General features: G+C 43.5%; 1 protein-coding gene across 1 annotated transcript in view; it reads right to left on the bottom strand.

Moving 5' to 3' along the window:
- Window positions 1-147: 147 nt before the first annotated feature.
- igsf3 (immunoglobulin superfamily, member 3) overlaps window positions 148-20,760 on the bottom strand; it is a 68,142-nt gene continuing 47,529 nt past the window's right edge. The window contains exons 6-9 of the mRNA XM_046053349.1: window positions 17,786-18,211; window positions 7,310-7,720; window positions 4,872-5,318; window positions 148-4,339 (exon numbers count right to left, since the gene is read on the bottom strand). Coding sequence (XP_045909305.1) covers window positions 4,089-4,339; window positions 4,872-5,318; window positions 7,310-7,720; window positions 17,786-18,211 — 1,535 coding nt within the window. The 3' untranslated portion in view covers window positions 148-4,088. The remainder of the gene's footprint in view (window positions 4,340-4,871; window positions 5,319-7,309; window positions 7,721-17,785; window positions 18,212-20,760) is intronic.

Below are 20,760 nucleotides of genomic sequence, written 5' to 3'. Positions count from 1 at the left end.
GTGTTTACGGTTAAAACAAAATGATTGGGAAGGGTGCTCGTAGTACTTTAGAATATCAAGGTTGTTGTGAGAAAACTGTATCAACATGTTGTTTTAATAACCTCCAAATACTGCAAAATGCATATGGTTGAAAGAAAAACAGGAAGATGCACTTAATCTATTTTATTGCATTAAACGGACAAGTGCCTTTTTAATGGTCATGATGGCAACTATTTGATAGAACAAAAGAAAAAAAAAACAAACCATGGTCATATAAAAATACATCACTGAAAGTAAAGCATCACTGGTGAACTGAAAACATCACCACAAACTATTTTACACCTAAATCTGGAGCCAGCACACAGCCAATACATGCAGCCCTCTAAACCCAGCTACAACACTGTCAGAACATCTGGAGGAATCTTGGGAAGATGCTATGGATGGTATTAATAGTATTACTACAAAAGACACCATTCAGATTTCAACTGTACAGCCCCAATGATGTGGCAGTGCTGTTACATCACACACCACGACCATGCCCTGCACTTCCTGGCTCAAGTCTAGAAAGATGAAATGAATTTTGCATGAATTAAGTCAATCTCAGATTATGTGATTTACATACTGAAGCAGAAGCAGCTGTTCAGTGGCACCATTTACACAACTCTAGGAATGTTCAAGATTTATAAAAAGTAATCATTCAACCAATAAATTCATCTAGATTTTTTCCGTATGAAAAACTGAAAGCAGCTCCCTACCAGCATTTACTGCCAAAGCAAATGCAAGTCAATAAGATATGCAGCCATTACTGTCAAATCACATAAAACCTTTCAAACAGCTCCATCAATTATTCCTGGTGATACTGGGGTCTGAAATGCACAGAATGACTTTCCTGCAGTTTTGATGGTTGCATATGCATATATATATATATATATATATATATATATATATATACACACACACACACACACACACACACACACACACACACCTTTGACTTTGCAACAGCAAGTCACATCAACTAGCAACAGGAGGCTAAAGACTGTTTATAATGGAAAAAGAGAGGTAGTCCACACACTGAATATTGCAATTTAATGAGGCAACATTTCGACCACGAAGGTCTTTGTTAGGCAAGTATGAAGAAAAATAGGTCATATATACAGAGAAAATGACAACTCCCACTACAATGAGCACATCACAAAAACTAAGGCTATTTACAAAATACTTTATCTCATGCACAATCACAATATTGTAAATATTTCTATCATTGTACATTTGTCAATTTTTTTTTATTATACAGTAAATACTGTATATGTACCCTGCATAAACCTTTAGCCAATTTTAGCATAGTTGTCATGTGACTATATGTGTATAGTGGTTAATTTTTGGGCTTATGGGAATTTTTATGTATGGTGTGTTCTTCTTGTTGTAGGTGGAGTTGTCATTTTCTGTTTTTCTCTCATATCGATGGTGTCTCATTAACTACGCTGGAGCTTGCAATATTCAGTGTGTGTCTGCCTATCTTTTTGAAATGTGTTCTGCATTTGTCCAGCCAGTCCTTGTACCCAACGGAGATTGGATGTGCACATTATCCCAGTTCTCTCCTAAAGATTATTTATCCACACTTTTGTGAAAACACAGGCAACTAATCAATCTCTGAAGACGCTGATCAATTTAGTTGAAGGTGAATTTGCTGCACATGCATCACATTTCTAACTCTGACTAAAAGGCAACCGCCTTACTGCACCTGGAATAGTGTGGGCTACTTGAAATGTACTGGTTACCTTCAAAAAAACAGTAAAGGAAGTTGAAATGTAAGAACTCTGTGACTTGTGTCAGGATTAGCTTGGTAACTTTTGGCTTTTGTTGACATAAATCTGTTTAATGAAGTGTGGAATAAAAGCAAAGCATTAAAAAGACAAATCTGAGCAATTATATCAAACACAATCTCCACAACACCCATTCTTGATAGATTACTTCAGAGGGTCACAGGGCACCTGGAATTGGCAGTCAAATATTGTAAATGACAAGGGACTGGGCTTTGTGTTGACTCTTGGCTCAGGAAGTCAAGGGGTTTGGGCACTGCTCTGTCACACAAACACAAAGCTCAAGGAGTTGAAAGTTTACAAAACATCAAAATTCCTCCTGCAATATTGTCATGCAATATACACGTTGACACGATTGAGACAACAATGTCAAGTTCTTCAAGAGTTTTCATGTCCAGTCTGGCAGTGGAAGGGTTAGGCCCAGGTCTGGTAGAGGATTTCACACCTCTCCTGGTTGTTGCATTCCAGGGAAGGTGACACAGATTTTCAACCCTTCTCCCTCACATCATGGGAGCTGAAGAGGACGCCTTCAGCTAGAATCTATGATTAAGAAGACGTTTTAACAGTTCAGCTTCAGCTGTCTTTGATCAAACATCCTACCTAGGTGTTACATCACATTTCACTAAATAAATGCGACTCAAGCAAAAAGCATTAAGTGAATCCATTTTTGTGACCAGTCTGTTCAACTATTGTACATGTAAAGCCACAGTAATTTTCATTATAGATATAGATATACAGTGTTTTGACACTGACCAAACTTGACAATCTGGTATGAAATGCTACAGACTGCAATGCGCAGGACAAATCTAGCATTTCTACATCTACCACATTGCCAACACACAGGCTATTGACATAATCTGCTTGGTGCAGTTGCCTGGCAACACAAGCAGAATAGTTCTTAAAGAATTCCAAAGGAAAAAAAAGAAAATCTTACAAAGCTATGCAAAGTTGTATAAAACAATAAATAGAAAATCTTTAAAATAACACAAAAGTCAAAAATTTGCTCCTTCCATCAATTTGTTTTCTTATGTGCAGATAACATGTTTAGAGTGTTTTACTACACACCCCAGTGTTGCTCTTAACAAATCAAAAGTCTTTTTTCAAACTAATACGCATCTTTTGAGCTTCTGATATCTTTTAAAGACAGGATGGAGTGTTCATACTGGGCAACTTAAAGAAATGTGCAAGAATTTAATTTCAGTCAATAACCCCCTACTGTGTAATTTAAGCAGGACAATTCAACTGATTTGTTAGTGTAAAAATTGGCCTTTTGCCCACAAAGCCCATAAACCCACAGCAGGAGGTAAGCAGACATATTTACAATCTGCCTCAAAACCAATCAGCTTCCCCCTCTTTAAAACTTCAAACATTTGCTGCAGAGGACAGCTATAGAAATAAGGAGGTCTTGGCACTGAAAGAAAAAAAAAAATCCTGTATGTCAAAGTACGTATATTCTCTGCAGGAGAGGGTTGTTCATTTATTCTCCATCATTTCCAATATTTCTCCCTCTCTTTCTTTTTCTGTCTCTTTTTGGAGAGGAGGAGGGTAGAAGAGAAGAGTGGAGCAGTCTCTCACTAAGGCCAGAGTGTCTGGCAGTGTTTAAGTGGCGCACGAGGACCAGTTTCTGTCTGCCAAGGCAAATTCATTGTGGAGGCAGGTGGGCCAACACACATACACACATCCTCACTTAGGACACAGACTTGTGTGTCCTTGCCTTTGTCTCTATGCAGGCTGGCAACCAAATCATCAGCTACGGAGTCAGTGGGCGCTGAGAATCACTATGGCAACCGACATAGTGGGCCAGGCTGAGGCTGCTCTTGGATCAGTGCGGAGACTTTTTTGGCCTCCATTCAGTGCCGGAGTCGATTATAGAGTTTCTTCTCTTAAACGTTCTTCCCGGATCGGCCAATGATCTCATGTGCGCAATTTTTTTTATTCAGAGTCATAAAAATCTAAATGCAGCTATGAGGTTAAGTTTCACGGAAAACAAAAATGTGAGAGGCTCATGATACTCTCTTGCCCTTCATTTCACGCTCACACAGTTAAATCGTGCTAACCTGGCACACCCATTCTAGTCCACACACGCACCCACGCGCACCCAAACACACACAGTTGTTAACATAAAACACGCAGCCACCAGGGTAGGAACTTTTAAACTAATCAACTATTTCGACACAGCAGTGAACGACAGTAAAGTCTGAAGGTGGAGTCCACGTCTGCTCCCCTGGGATTGTGTTGGCTGGATCCGCGATGTGCGCGAGGTGGGGGTGGGGTGGGGGCCCTCTCTTAGTCGACAGAGCCAGGGTGGAGGCTGAGTGCAGGCGGGTCCAGACAGGTGGGAGAGTAACTGAGGTGAGGTTCTTTAATCCACAAGAGGGGGGCGCCGTTCTTGCCTTCTTGGCTCTTGCTGTTGTTGCGGCTCTTGTAGCGCACTAGCAGCACGGCGATGAGGAGGATGCCAAAGATGGGGAAGGGGTAAAAGAAGACAAAGTAGAAGAGGGAGTCGTTGGAGCACACCACCGACTGGAGGGTGGACACTGTTGACAGAGAATAGACAAATCTAAGCTTTTCACAGACAGACAGTTTTTCAAAAAGCCTTCCATGGTAAATTTGACTTTTCCCCCTTGGTTTTCATAACTCTTTCACAAACAGTTCTAAATTATATTAATCTAGATGTTGACACTGGTTTATTAATCTATTTGACATATTTAGATCCAAGCACTGCTTTTGACACCATTAATCACCACGCTAAACAGTGGGTGGCCATCTCTGGCTCTGCTTTAAACTGATCATATTCCTATCTTAAAAATGAATGCTGCAAGTGACCTCCTAAATTGGCCTATAATATTCTCTAGTTAGATATACTGTAACACAGATGATGTATTACGATTGGACCATATGACATACTGTGAGAATAAACATCAGCAGCAGTTAAATACATCTCTCCGGTCTTAAATTGCCAGTATAATATTAGAAGACAACCACTGATACAAGTATGGTTTTTGTCACACTGTTCATTTTCACCTACATTCAGAGAAGCTTAAAGGATTTGGTTAATTAAGAACTTACCTTGTTGCAGAACATTGACGATAGTGAGCCCAGAGTTGTTGGTGGCCAGGCGGTACCATGCATTGCGGGGGTTGAGTAGCCACTCCTCTACATGGCAGTAGTATCGGCCTGCGTCTGTAGGCCGTGCTCCTTGAATGGTCAGGCTGTACTGGTCAGAGGTCATCCTCTCAAACTGCAGGCGGGAATTTGGCCCCGCCTCCTCTCTGGGGCTGCAGTTTCCATTTCCAAAAACGGCGTCATGGCCGATGGAGAACACACACTCCCGGTCTCCCTCTTCCTCACCTGGCAGTTCCTCACCGTCCTCGTCCTCGGAGCGCTCCACATACCAGGACACGGAGAAGCGGGAGTCTCGGGACGACTGGGAAGGAATGCTACAGCCCAACCGGATTGAGCCGGACTCTTCCACTGTCACGTTTGACTCCATTTCCTCCACCTGCAATCGAACCTCTGCAGAAGTCCAAGAAGATGAGAAAGAGAAAGAGATGCAGAAAAACAGAAAAAGTGGATATGTATTGAAATATACAGTATTTCTTGGAGCCTAGCAATAAAGTCACAATGTTTACTCAAATTTACATTAACTACGGCTTTTCTAAAATCTATTTGAACTAGTGCTAAGATGATTGGTTTATTCATGGGTTAGTTGATCTGTGCAAAATTCATGTGCACCTTTGATAACTGATTAATCATTTGCGTCATTTTTCAAGCAAAAATGTTAAACATTTGCTGGGTCAAACTTCTCAAATGTGAGGATTTCCAGATTCCCTATGTTCCTTGTTATCTGATCTGATCTCTGTGTGTTGGACTGTTGACAAAACAAGTAATTCGATACATAATCTATAATCATAAAATAATCAGCAGATTATTAGATAGTCACAATGATCGCTAGTTGCAGCCTTGATCTGAACTTAAAATTAACACCACAAAACAGCGTATTCTGCCAGCAGGGACACCAAACTTCAAAATGTGCAAACTAAAAACCAAAAATAAATAAATCTCACAGTGCTGCCCAGAGCTATCACCAGTCTTTCAGCTATCCAGTATAGATCCTACCCCAAGCCTAGCGTGTCTGTCTGTATGGGTATGCTATAAACCTTCAGGGTTGGTACAATGACCCAGTTCCACAGAAGTTTTTAAAAAAAATGGTAGTAAAGACCTGGCTTGCTTAGGCTCCTCTCACACAGTTTGGAAAGTTCTTGTTAAAGCAAAACGAGAAGCAGAAAGCACAGCAGGAGAGTGGGGGTAAAAAAAGAAAAAAAAAGAAAAAGAGGTGAGTGCTGGCACTCTCCTCATCTTGCCTCCCAACAGGCAGATTTCTGGACGACTTCCTAGGCGATTGCATTTTTTAGCACCTTTATGAATATCCATAATCTATACAGTATACAGCATATTCTGTTCATCTTATGTAGATGTTTAGGCATCATCACCATCAAAAGTAAAACCTATATGGTTAAGAATAATATATTTTAGCTTCCCGATTGTTCAATGCCCAGTCCCCTGGTGAGCTTTCACAAACAACCACGAGTCAACTTTTTGAATCAAAGGTGAAACTAATCTAAAGCGTGAAAGGAAAGAAAGCCCAATATAAGATGCACATATTCACACATCTCTGAATTTGTATGTGTGCTATAGCTAAAGTAATTGTTTGAGCAGTGTCAACTTCACTGTCTACATAAAGTGTTTTCCCTCCCCTACTTGCTTATGACCAGACGTTTTGATCCTCACTTTCTAGTTGGACAGATGCCATATCAGGGATTTCACTCTGCATTATAAACAGGACACCTGGCAGCCTGAAAAAAAGTCACCTTCAGCTGGTGTGTGGAATAGATTCATACAAAATAAACGGGTATGTCATGTACGGATGGGGTTTTTATTATTTATTTTGGGCATAACACACTTTATTTGGGGGCATGGAGTTAGATTCTAAAGAAGGGGAAGCATGTTTGTGGTAAATGAATATGGGATAACGGGAAATTCAGTCAAGGACTCAAAAAGATATGAGATAGAGTGTACTTAAGATAACTGTCATGGACAAGGATGTCAAGGTTTGGGAGGCAGTAGGTACATCATGGCTTTGAGCGCTTTGGTTAGTTTTTGAATACTGGACAAGAGGAATAGGTACTTCGCCTGAGCCAGGCTGTGCCCTCTGGCATGGCAAATGACAGCTGGCATGACTTCAACCCTTTTTTTGCCACCTGAGCTGTGCCCACGGCAGGTGTAAGGTCATCAGAGCGAGACGGCCTTGAGGCCTTGAGCAGAGCATGTGGGAATGAGAGGCAAGGTGAGGGGGAAGCAGTTTGGTGGGGGGGATTGGGTTAGCAATGTTCAACGGTTTTAAAACAGGACAGAATGTGGGGTTAAAGTGGCAGCTGCTGTTTCCCTGCTGTGGTGATAAATAAGCAGTCTGTTAAAGACAACAGTAGTTCCGACCGCTTGCTTACCTGGCTGTCTGACCAGAACTTGTGTGAACCCAGAGGACTCCTGGGAAAGTCGATACCAGGCTCCATCTGGGTCACTCAGCCACTCTTCCACCAGGCAGTAGTATGTCCCAGAATCGCTGTTCTCTGCCCTGTTGAGCGTCAGCACATAGAGACGGGGTGACAGCCTCTCGGCCTGCACTCGGCGTCGCAGTCTCTCCTCGTCGGCGTAGGCGCCGTACTCAAAGGCCCCTGTGCGTTCAATTCTCAGCAGGAGCTCTTCCGCTTCTGACCCAGCTGCGCGCCTCACGTACCACAGCACAGCGTGCTGTGAGTCCTGGCTGGTCTGGGAGGTGATGGAGCAGTTGATCCTGACACGGCTGTCCTCCAGGTACACCTGAGACTGGTTGGTCTTGTGCACTCGCAGCTTGCTCTCTGTAAAGAATTGGGAGAGAGGGGGTTAAGGAGGGAAAGAGAAAGAGCCGACAATCATTCCTTTGGGTGCAGAAAAATGTGAGCACTGGTGGCAGGTACACAACGCAATTTCTGTTTTGTGACAGACGACCTGTAGTTGGGTTTATTTCGGGTGGCAGCAGGGCAGGAAAAGATAGTGGTGCGTAGGTGGATAAAGCAGGTGACAAAGACAAAGAAAGAAATACGAGGGAAAGGGAAGGGAGGAGGAAATGTCAGGCAAATCAAAGCTGAGAGGATGGGAGGTCTGTTGGTATCAAGATAGAAATGTAAGATAAGATGCAGAACAGCAGAAGAAGCAAGGGTGAAGGAAAGGGGGGTGGATTGTAAAGCAGGGATATGGATATAATTAGGCAAGATACAAGACAAAAGCAGGGCAGGGGGTCTGTCAGTCTGCCAAAAAGTGAAGAGAGAATGAAGAAGGCACACATTTATAAAGTTAAGCAAGGACGGGAAGAGAGCAGATAGGAGAGGGAGGAGATGATGAGGTGTGACTGAGATGTCAGGAAGGAGCCAAGGCTGCCCCGAGTGCTGTGACAGGATTGGTTACAGTGACATCGGTTGTGGGATAGGATTAGCTGCAGGTACATCAGGTGTGACCACAACCAGGGCTCCTCTGTCAAATGCTTGGGGGGAGGATTAGTTCATTTTTCATGCCATATGACCTGCTGTATTTTACCGTCAACATTATATGACAGGAATAAGACAACTTCAGGAGATCTTTAAAACAACTGAGAATATTGTAAAGAATTACCTCAAAAAGTCAATAATAATTTATCTAGACTCACACAAACACCAGACAGCTTGAATAAATGTGAAACAATTCCACATACATTTAAAGTGGCTTTTCTAGCCTCTTTGACTGGAACGACCCAGACCCAGCGAGGACCATCTCTTTCTTTCACCTAAACAATAACAATTTGATTAGTACCACTTTCTAGTGTTGGCACACTGACAGCGAGCCAAGGTTTGTTTTTTTTGTTGGCTGAGCCCAATTTGGGGAAACAAATTGTTCTTGATCTCAGCAGCAGACATGCAACTGCCACCCTTTCCCACCAAAATGAGAGTGAAACACCTATTTTTGGAACAGAGGGCCGATGTCTGCCAGAGTTGTCAAAATAACACAAATATCAGGTGATTTTGTGAATGCACTTGACAACCAATAAACACATCTATGTAAATTTGCACAAGAAACTTGTCAAATGGAGTTTTTTTAAACTTACTTTGGAAATACACATGTATCACAAGCATATAGTATCCATACTCTTTTTCACTTATTCTTTAATCAGACTATTTCTTATCGTATTTTTTGAAACGTGAATGCATTTTATTTAGCCAAAGTTCTTGTACTGCTTGTACCTTTAACATTTGACAATGTTAGCTTCCTCCTGTGTTATATTCCTCAACGTGAGGTATCAAAACTCAGGTATTATATTGGCGCAAAACAATTCAAACGATATCCAGAAATATACATTTGTGGTAATCCGTTTTTTTTTCTGATTGATTTGCTGATAAATCTGACCCAACATAACACTCTACAATTTATTTTCCTCTCCAACAACCCTCTGAATCTCCAATTTCATGTACCCTCCTCGCTCACACTAGGCTTTGCTATGACTGACTGACTGATTGACTGCCTAGGGTCACAGCCATCTGCCCAGAAAAAATTACCTTTACCCACAGACTGTTGTGCGTACGCAAATGATCGTTGTGATTCTGCATATTTGTACTATACATACAGTATGTCCACAATTGGTTGCATTCAAAAGATGTATGGCCACAAGGCATCACCAGACCACCCTGTTATGTGACGGCATTCCGAGCTAGCATCTCAAATTAGTCATCATCAATGCTTCGGTACCCACCAGAGACTTGGTAGGAAGCCTGACAATCTCCCCATCCGGAATTACTGCCGAGTCCTGCAGAATCCTGGCAATCAGTTTTTTTTTGCAGGAGAATTACCTCCGAACCTCCTGAAGTGGAACCATGCAGGATTGGATTGGCACAGGACAAAGCAATTCTCTGCTGTTCCCATTTGAAGTTTGAATCCGCAGCCAGGAGGAAAACTGGGAGCTGAAAGCCTGTTGCCGTACATCAGTGTTTACAGAAATGTCTTTTCAAAGAGAAAATAGGCTAATTATTCAAGCCCTATTAGGTAGCATCATGGGCTATTACAAGTTATTATAACTAAGCACTCATTCAAGCAGAGAGGCAAATAAAATGGAAGAGCAATGGGCAGACAGGCGGAAGAGAAATACGTCTTTTTATGTCCCCAAAACAACCTTAAAGCCTCCAGTACCTACAGAATCCTCCTGCTGCAAAATGTCTCAGTAAGAACAGCGACTTCACAGACCAGCCTGTCACGTTCTCTGACACGTGTCCATTCCCATTGAGAGTGAGGTTTCTTCCTTCAGCTACAGTACAGCCATCCTACTCCACTTACATCAATGCATCCGCTAACACAAACAGTAGAAAACATATGTGGTACTGATGAGGGCAGATTCACTGTGTTGTGGGAAGAGACCCGGCGTAAGAAGCCAGTTCAGTCATACATTGTTAACAAGGCTGCTCATCATGTATGTGCATTCCCCTCAACAGGAAGAGTAGTACTGTGATCATGTGCTTCAGCAAGGCTGTCAATATCTATTTTAAGTGCGATCACATGTTCTTTGCTACCGTGTTTCTTTAATGAGCCTCAGTGGTGCATCCACAAGAAAGACAAATCCGTAATTGGAAACACTTGTTCTCACTGCTCTGCATTAATTCACGTGCCAGTCAAACCTGGTCTCAGTGAGAATGAAAGTGCATTCCCATTTTATATGCACCAGACTTTAACCCCTCATTTTTTTGGTCAGTTTAATTTCTCCACATGAAAAGGGGCTGTGTCCCTGTATTACCAGGTAGAGAGACAAAATCTCGTAATACATTTTCACTTTAACCTTTAGCCTAAATGTTGACAGCCTCTCGTACATTTCAACCTGCCTCTGTGGTTTCCAGGGAAACCCTGTCTCCATTAACAACATGGCATGGCTAAGATATGAGAACCTCACTCATTTGATCTTCCAGTAAGAAAGAACAGCCTCAATTAACCAAGGACGGGGACTTTTGTTTACATCACCAGGCATGATTAAATAAAATTTAATTAAAAGTCTGATTCTCCGCAAAATCCGTGTGCAAAATATTATATAAGGCAGAATGAAGGTGTAATGATAGGAGCTGTATCCATACAGTGCGTCTTGCCCGGGAACCATCTCAGCTCCACTTTAGGTACTTGTGTTTCAGCTGTTTGCTGGGCACGTGGCGTCATTACAGTACAAACAAACACACACAAATCCACTCAGTACAGTCACTAATTGCCTCATTGAACCCTTGTCTTACCCCCTTCCCATGTGTGCCAAATTTATCTCGTTTAATGGCTACAGGAACTGCAGAGTTGGGACAAAGCTGTCTTTATTCCTTTTATTTATCAGAGGATGCAAGTACACAAAGGGTACGGAACAGCAGCCCAGTTTTGATAAAGAAGGAAGATAAGTGCAACCCAAACCCTAAAATCTGCACAACACAACTGCTGTATATGAAGCACAGCAGATGAAAACAAGTTTGAGTCCGGGGGGAGGAGTACTGCACATCTAAGGATACTACTGTGGCATGTCACCGCACACCAGCTCAGCTCACGCACACACATGCTTGTAACAAAATCTTAAGATCACTTCAAAGGAGCTAGGAAACTGCTTGGTCGAATGTTCAGAGGAGAAGAATAGAGCCTGCGATTGTAAATCAAAGAGTGTTATCGTTTATTCTTTGGCTAGAGAGGAAATTCAATTCATTTTCCATCTCTATTTTATGCTGCTGCTCCAGGTGAAGCCTTTTAATACGAGACTGACTCACAGTCTTTGTTTTGACCAATCATTCATCACCTCTTTCCTCCCTTCTGCGTTGCCATGATCTATGTCTCTCATGATCACACTCTGTCTAATCACCTGAAACTAACACCAATATTCAGCAGCCTCACCTGTGGGTTCATGAATATTAATCAGGCCTAAATGAAGTGTGAACACCAGAGGTGCTGGTGGGGTCTCTGCCTAACATTTAGGCTCTTTTTAAATATATTCTAATATGCACCTAATGACCACTGAGGTGACAACCTATCCACTGGGCCACAGATGTAATGCTTCCACTTCGTTGACGGAGGCCAGAGTGGCCAAGGGGCAGGGACAAAGAGACATAGAAATGAGAGGGATGAATAAAAGTAGAAAGGTAGACACAGAGAGACGGATGAGAATTTCTAAAGGGGACAAGATGAGAGAAAAGTAGGAGAGTTAAGGGATATAACACCAAACTGAACAGATATTCACAAGCAGCTCCCAACAGAAAGTAGACGAATGAGACCGAGTGTGCAAAGGGAGGAGATAGCCTGGAAAAGATGAGAGAGATGTAAAAGACAGAAAGTACGAACATGCTCCTGGGGGGATTTCGGAGAGCAGCAGGCAGTCTCTCCAGCTCCACTCCAGAAGACTTATAGTCTTAATGGCTGCCTGCTCCGCCTTTAGTGTTAGCATTAGCTCAGCCCTGGGCTAATCCACAGCCAGGACCTCAAGCATGTCAGGACTGAAGGCTTTAGACACGCCCTGATCCCATGCAGAACATCTCACTTTGGCTTGCTGCTCCTTGCCAACCTCTGCAACTACATACATACAAACATAAAAATACACACACACACACACACACACACATACATGCAACGCTACACACCCGGGCCTGCCTGGACCTCTGTCATAGGGGGCATAGATCAGAGCAGGCTGCTGGTCAGAGGCAATAAGGGATGGGGTTCCCCTGACTGAAAAATGGCTCCTCTGTTGAACTGGGAGCCTAATTTCTATGCTAATGACTGCGATGTATCTATGATCCCATTGTGTCAGAGGCATATTACCCCTCCAGCCCCCAGCCACCCCGCCTCCTCACACACACACACACACACACACACACACCCACCCACACCCCCCCACACCACAATATCTGACTGGTATAATTATGGGGATCTGAGCACGTAACGGCAGCCTTGAACACACCCAGACAGAGCCACACACACACATGCAACTACACAGAGAATTCCTATTCTCCAGCATCATTATGGACACACTGAGGCACTGACTGCACTGAGTGCACTTTCCCTCTTCCAGCCAGCCTGTCTGAGAGAGTGATTGCTGGATGCAGGCTGGCCCAACGGCAAAACGGATGCATAAGAAGGGGGTGAGACAGCGGGGTCAGGGCAGGGGAACTCTGGGAGATTAATGGCCCAAAAGAAGCTGGCACAGACGGGAGAGCATAAAGACTTATCAGATGGAGCCGTTGGCCTGTGTACATACCTGTGTGTTTGAGAAGGGTCTGCCAATAAGCATAAAATACATTATGCGCATTAAACCACGGAGAACAGTGGTCATTCAGTTAGTGCAGGTTAAGCTGGGGTGTGTGTGTATATAGTATTCAAGAGGCTGAGCCTCTCCAGCTCTGCTCCTACTATTACCCACAGATTTACATGGGGAGCAGCAGCACTATAGCTAGCTCTGAGTTACGACTTCAATTACAGCAGCAGCAGGACACACAAGAGTGCATGTGACACACACACACACACACACACACACACTTAAGAGAGATGCAGAGACACAACACAGAGAATCTCATTGTGTCTGCAGATTGGGCTGAACAAGGAAATGAGGCCTAGATTGGATTTGACAGAAAAATATGCCTGTGTTCTTGCATGAGAGAAAATGGTTTGCCCTTGTGAGGAAGAAGACACAGGGAAGGAGCCTGACCTTGACTGTCTGAAACAGGCATGATTAATCAAAAATCTTATGAAATTTCAGTGCACCCATCGAAGGCTCTTCATTTAATCACCCATTACGACCCTGTGAGTTCATGTGTTCATGCAACTGACAAAAAGACAGCAAATGCACTGTTGAGTATTTGTATATGCAATGTATAAACTGTACGTAGGAGAGGCGGGTTGTGTGTAGCAGACATACAGGCCTGCCTCAGGTGAGCTTGTGGGCAAACCCAGACTATATTCACTGCAGCCAAAAACAGGTATCAGAAAAGATTTACAACCCTGACACCAACAGTAACACTGTCATAAAGCCACTATTGTGTGCAAACAAGCACAGCTGCCATATCCCCATTATTTATGAAATACAATGACAATGGTGAAGAAACTATTTGAAGAAAAATGTAAACATAATGGAGAGAATTATGAGGAGGAGGAGGGAAGCAGGGAATTATAAAATATTGAAAAATCACAAGAGTGAGAAAGAAGCTGGGGGCGTGCGTGGAGGGAAACATGCAGCTAAGTGAGAGTGAAGGGGAAAGAAGACATTAAAAGAGACTTATGGGGAGAGTGAGAACAAAATGTAGAAAGACAGAGATGGAGCGAGAGTGAGAAAGGCAGACAAGAGGGTGATAGCCGGGGTCTTAATGAAGATAGACATCACCTATCTATGCCCTGATAAGCAGGAATCTCCAATAACCGCAGTGATGCCACTGCTATCAATAATGTCTGGGTGGCAAGTACTTCACTGGCATGAAAGGAGAGCACGTGCAGCATCTGCTAGTGCCAGGCCATATATGGGAAGATACCCTCAAGAACTATCACAGAGAGAGAGAGAGAGAGAGAGAGCGAGAGAGAGAGCGAGAGAGCGAGAGAGAGAGAGAGAGAGAGAGCGAGAGAGAGAGAGAGAGAGCGAGAGAGAGAGAGACATACGAAGCGGGACAAAGCTGAAGATGAAGTAGGAGAAAGTAGGAGGCATATATCCTCTAACTCAAAGCGCAACCACAAGAGAGCAGATAAGCATAAGCAAAAAAGGCATTCATTCCTTCAGTCATGATGTTTGATCATGTGAGTGAAAGGTAGCCAGGCAAGCGTAGGTGTGTGAGGAGAGATGAGGAGAAGCTCTAAGTGGGACACCCCCCCCCCCCCAAACACTCCCCTCCATCATCACCATCATCATTCTAGCTCAGCCAATAACCAGACGGTCTTAATATCCCACTCCTCATGCCAGACACACACGCACAAATGTGCACATGCACACACTGAAATGATGAGAAAAATGTATTGAACTCCCAAAACCATCATTAATCTCAACTCCGGTTCCATTAGGGAAGATTCAGCATAATTAGTTTTGCATGTTTTCTGTGTGTGTGTGTGTGTGTGTGTGTGTGTGTGTGTGTGTGTGTGTGTGTGTAGTTAGGGTTATGAGTAGATGATATTAGATTGTGTCGTAGAAGGCTAAGGCTTCCCTGGTGATCTACCACGCTGAACATGTGTTTGCCATTATTGCATTTCAGAAAGAGACAAAGAGAAAACTCAATCAGGTGAAATCTAATATTACTGCCACTGTATGTGGAACGTTAGACCGTGTATTTATGTTTTATTGTGTGTGTTAGTGGAGATCCTCCGCTGTGAGGGTTAACACTGAATCGTGTTCTACCATAAGATAATTACACTTTTGCTCTGGGAGGTAATCCCCCCCCCCCTCCCGACAATGTGTCCACTGCATGCTCATGTGTATCTGAGCATGATGGTGTTTGTACTCTTTTGTGTGCAATGGTTCTCTGCAAGAGCCTTTGGAGGATAATTCAAGCCAAACTGCTGCACAAGGTTGCCCTCACAATGAACATAAAAATATTGTATGTGTGTGTGCAGATATGGTGGTGAACTCCTCTGATATGACCCATGGGGCATGGACACTGCACTGCAAATGAGATTTAGAACAGGAAGTACCCATCTAGTTTAAAGAAACATCACGCTGACTGGCTGACTGCTTCTATGTGGGTTTGGTCTGGCTTTTTATCTATATCCAACGTCTGCTGATCTAAGATGCATAGATTTTGGATCAAGGGCGCTATTTCTGATGCTAGTTTTCACTCTTTGCTTTTGAAGTTCAACAATAATTTAATGCCAAGCACCATTGCGAAGCGTCTTATGTTAGGCACACATTTGCATGTTTCTTCTGAATGAAAGAAAGCTGAGAGAAACAGTTCTGCTCTCGCTAGGCATCAGGGGTGAGATAGGCGTTTCTGTATAAGTGTATAGTAAGCATATGAAAACTCTCAGGGGCACTTCACAGGAAACATGGTTGCAGGGGCATCCATGCAAGAACTTAGACATAAACACGTGTATGTGCACACAATGCTGGTAAGGCAACTCATACATTTTGAGCAGGTACCTCTGGAAGCATGATTTAAAGCCTCTCAATTATGAATCTGGTCAAATGCTGTGTTTGCTCACACCTCATTACACACACTCCCCTTTATCCCACTTCTTTGAGAGAGGAACTGAAAATGCCGGTCGCTCATTTAGCCAGGAGTGGTTAACATTTAGGAAAACAGAGAGGTAAAAGCAGACGGGGAGGAGAGGCGTGAGGCAGAAAGAGATGTCCTACGTTCTGACAAATGAATCATCAGGCTAAATGAAGGTCTGACTGAACAACCCAAAAAAAAAAACATTTAAAAAAAAACCCACAGGAGGAGGAGGCGACGAACACAGCGTGACAAGGACTGAGCCAGGCTTCGCCAACCAATGAGATATAGGAATTACTCACTCGCCCTCCCCTGTGAGATAGTGCCCTTCCACACCGAATGATCGCACCGTTATGGTTACTGATTGGCTTTCAGTAGGCAACTGATCACATTGTCACGGTTACTGATGGTATTACCAAAGTAAGTGATGATTTTGTCATGGAGACTCTGCTAGGAAAGGCAGTGGAAGGAAGACCCACTATGAGTGTCCTTAAGATTTTTCTGGTTAAGGATAAACAATGAAAACTGCACATGGGGGGAAGGTAAATGAGCATTCAGGATGATAAGTCAATTTCCAAATAACTCCTGAAGGGCCAGGGATGCTGTGTGTTCTGCGTGAATGGTTAAGGTCAGAGCACAATCAGTCAAGCACGTAAAACATTGTCTCTGAACTGTGGTGCTCCTGCATGTGTTTGTTTGTGTGAGCCTGTTTACATCAGTTTGCATTTGTGTGTATCTGAATCAATAACAGCAAGGAATGAGAGACTATCTATACTGTACATGTGACTACATTCCACTGTTATTGATCACCACAGTCTGCCACTGAACTCAATACAGCATCTGACTTAATCTCACCTGAACACGGAAGAGGGCTGCAGGCAGGTAAATATGAGAAACACAAGCTTTCACATATCTCTTCACGTATCGCTGATGATCACAAACATAACGTTACAGCCAACTATTTGGCATCAGAAGTTGAAAACCTACTTCTCATCCCACCCACACATCTTGCTTATATTCCTCAGACCTCAATGGTACTTCAGGTAGCACAAGGTATTGCTGGACTGCTTTGAAAGCCAGACTACAATGGGGTTGTTTTTTTTTTTATCAGCAGGATGAGTATTTGCCTCAGGCACATCCACCTGAATAAATGAAGTATCATACTGTTGAGGCACACCAGACTGGGCTAAATTGGGCCAGCATGTGTTTGTGTGTCTGTGTGTGTTTGTTGTTTGTGTTCAGCCACTAATTGGGCTGTGTCTGACTGGGTTTGTGTGTGTGTGTGTAGCACAGAGGGCCAATGAGGGCGGTGTAGACAGTTTAATGCCTCCGCTGAGGAAAAAGGTTCAAGGACAGATCGCTCACTCTCTTTCTCACTCTCTGTACCCATCCTTTGCTTCCCTCTATTTTACTCCTTTCACTCAGTTTTCTCTTCCTGTGGGATATTTAGCAATCCATTCACTGCGCTCCATTAGGAGACTCCACCCTGCCCTGCACATAAGACACACACACACACACACACACACACACACACATCCACACACACTCCAATTAGTGGCTAAACCAGAGACTAAGAGCAATTAGAGCAGGCAGAAATCCTCTAAGCTCTGCTGAATTCATTCGATGTGTATGTGTGAGATTGTGTGTCTGAATCTGTGTTTATCCCTGTTTGTGTGCTGGTCTATGTCTGTTCCAATTAGGTGTGTGTCTGCCTGGCAAGCAGCCACGCAGCTTTACCTGGCTGTAGGACAGTGATGCCAAGCAGGTTGGATGTGCGGTTGGCTACTTTGCTCCAGCTGTTGTCGTAGTTCCTCCTCCACAGGACGGCGGTGCACTGGTACTTGCCCGCCTCGCGACGGCCTGCCCGAGTCACTGACAACCGAAAGTTGGTGTTGGAGTGAGAGCGGTCCACTGTGGTGCGGGTACCCAGTCCCAGCAACTGCTCCCCCCACTGCAGCGTGCCCTCGCGGGTGAAAGTCACCAGGTCTTTGAACTCCCCCTGATCCTCGTCATCACCTTCAGTGTCAGCTGGCATGAAGCGCCAGGTGACGGAAGTGGGGACACGGGGGTTGTGGCGGGGCTTGACCAGGCACAGGAGGTCGAAGGAGTCTCCGAAGGTAACGGATGGTGTCCGTGATGAGGCCGACACCATGAAGGAGGACTCTAGATGGTGGAAGAAGGGGAGAGAGGATGTTAGGATGATAACATTGTTGGCTCAGTGAATAGAAGTGAAACAATATTACATTATTTAGAATAGCCTACATGTGTGAGTTCAGAGATACAGTAGTTTTGGGAACGGTTTTCCCCAATCAGAGTCAGAAACTAATAAATGCCATAGGACAGACCTTTTTAAACTATTTGGTGTAATCAGAAGCTATGTCAAACAGCAATATTAGGCTATTTTTGCTCAAATGTTGAGTGTCTATGGGTCCAAATAATATAATCATGATCCCATATGCATCCAGGAATTGAGCGAAACTTACCAAGTAAACTAAAGATGTGGTGGGGGGGCACCGTTTCCCAAGCTTTGTCGGAGGGGAGGCCCGCAGTCTCAGACTTTGAAAACCCCTGCTCTAAAGGCTTTAAGCTCAGCAAACGATGTGGGGGTTCATAATCATTTACAGGAAGAAAGTTCTAAATCTCTGCAAGCATTTTCCTCTATCATTATAGCCTAGGCACCTAAGTGCATGTGTATGTATGTACTACCCTGTGCTTGTGTGCAAGAATGACTGTATGCTTGACTGTGAGAGCGCGCTTCAAAATTAATGGGTGATGCAACAAAGAAAACCCACGGGAGAGATTTCCTCTAAGCGCTGTTGTTCGATCTACGCCCAACTCCTTGCCAAGTCTAAACTATCCTCATTAAGCTAAAAACGTTCACCCAACTCCATATGTTATTGCCAAGATACATCTATGCTGGAAAGCAAGGGAGTTGAGAGAGAGCAATATACTAGATAAAGTCCATTTTCTCCATTGCCCTTTAATAACATTCAATGAATGTGAATGATTGAGCTTGAATACGATAAGAGGTCATACACAGATGAAAAAAAAAAAAAGAGGGAGGTAGAATGAACAGGTGATGTTGAAGTCTGATTTTTGCCAGATCAGATTATGCATTTTCTTTGAGACTTTGCAGAATTCTCCATTATGATCTTGTCAACAGCCCTGTCGCTTTCTTTCTATCCCTCACCCTCCCTCTTTCTCTGACAGCCATCATCCCCGGTGTCCTTCAGGGTGTGTAATCAATGGCTTTCTGTCCAGACTTGGCCACTACCGGGACAGCTGCCTGGGGCCATGATTCTCTAATAGACAATAAGTCTCCCCTCTCACTCTATCGCTCATCTGCCAGCACCCCTCCTCCATCCATCCATTTCCCTCACTGTCGGCCTGAAAACAGGATTTCACGGCGATCCATTTTACCATACAACTCTGTCTTTTTGTTTGTGTGAATAAACATGAATGCGTTTGTTTCGTTCACTGTACAAAGTGCGTGTGGTTGAGTGGGAGACTGTGTCTATGTGTATCTACTACACAATGGCTTGCGTGCATGTATATAGGCTTCTCACTTGTACACACTTGCCACCCTGAGGGCCCCTTAAGCCAATCAGCTGGAAAGAAGACTGAGCACCTTTGTCCTCACCGTGGCAATAAAAACACAAGGCTCTAGGTCTTGTCAGCAACCACAGGGAGTGCACAAAGAAGGAGGCTATGAAGTGAATTAAGGTACAGTGATCATATAGATTGAGCTTCAGCCTGTACAGCGGTTCACTCAGACGACAGGTCAGTGTGATGCCCAAACTGAGCTCAGAAGGAAACTGGACCACACATTTTTTTTTTTTTATTTAATAGGTGCAAGGACTAAAAAAGTAAGAGTAGCCAAGAGTAGCAGAGGAGAAGAAAGTTGAAACACTGGGAAAAAAATAAAGTGCTCTATCTGCATGGCAGGTTTACGTCCAATAAAACTGTAGTTGGAAGCAAAAGTGAGAAAAAACCTGGACCGAAACGAATCCGAGACAAAGTAAAACACACACATTGACCGTCACACAACAGCGGTTTAGAAAATCCTTTGATCAACAAGCATGGAGGAGAGGGGATGTCGAGGAGTGTAACTGAAGAGAGACGAGCAGCTTCGGACTTCTTTTCCCTGATTTGCATAATGCGTCCCTTGTTCCTCAAACTAATGTTTCTGTTGTTGCCCAGACTTAACAAATGGCCACTTAAAAACTGACATCTCTTCTCTGCAGCGCCGCTGTGTGCTGCTGCAGGGAGCTAATCCGTTGGCTGTGTGTGTGTGTGTGTGTGTGTGTGTGTGTTTGTACAGCTATCTTTGTGAGGACAAGCAAGGGTTTTTAACCTTTGGAGTGAGGACCATTTTGCAAAGTGAGGACATTTAGGCCGGTCCTCACTTTATTTTCACTGTAATGGCCTCCAGAGTCTGTTTACATGCTTCTCTCAAAGTTTCAGAGAGGTCCTCAAAAAGATGCCAATATCGAAAATGTGTGTGGATTTTCGGTGTGTGTACGTACTCTGAATACACACACTTTTTGCTCTCTATCGCCCTCTATTGACATAACCGATTTATTGCACAGGAGCAACTTTAACTAGAGAAAGACATGTCTCATGGTTTTTTAGGTAAAATAAAATACATATTATGAAATTTCATTTTGTTTTATTTTACTATCCCTTAGTTTTTAAATATTTAACAAGGTTAT

Source organism: Micropterus dolomieu, linkage group LG07 (genome assembly GCF_021292245.1).
Source record: "Micropterus dolomieu isolate WLL.071019.BEF.003 ecotype Adirondacks linkage group LG07, ASM2129224v1, whole genome shotgun sequence".
Lineage (NCBI taxonomy): Eukaryota > Metazoa > Chordata > Actinopteri > Centrarchiformes > Centrarchidae > Micropterus > Micropterus dolomieu.
Note: the sequence above shows the minus strand (reverse complement) of the source record. Positions and strands in the feature narration are given on the sequence as shown.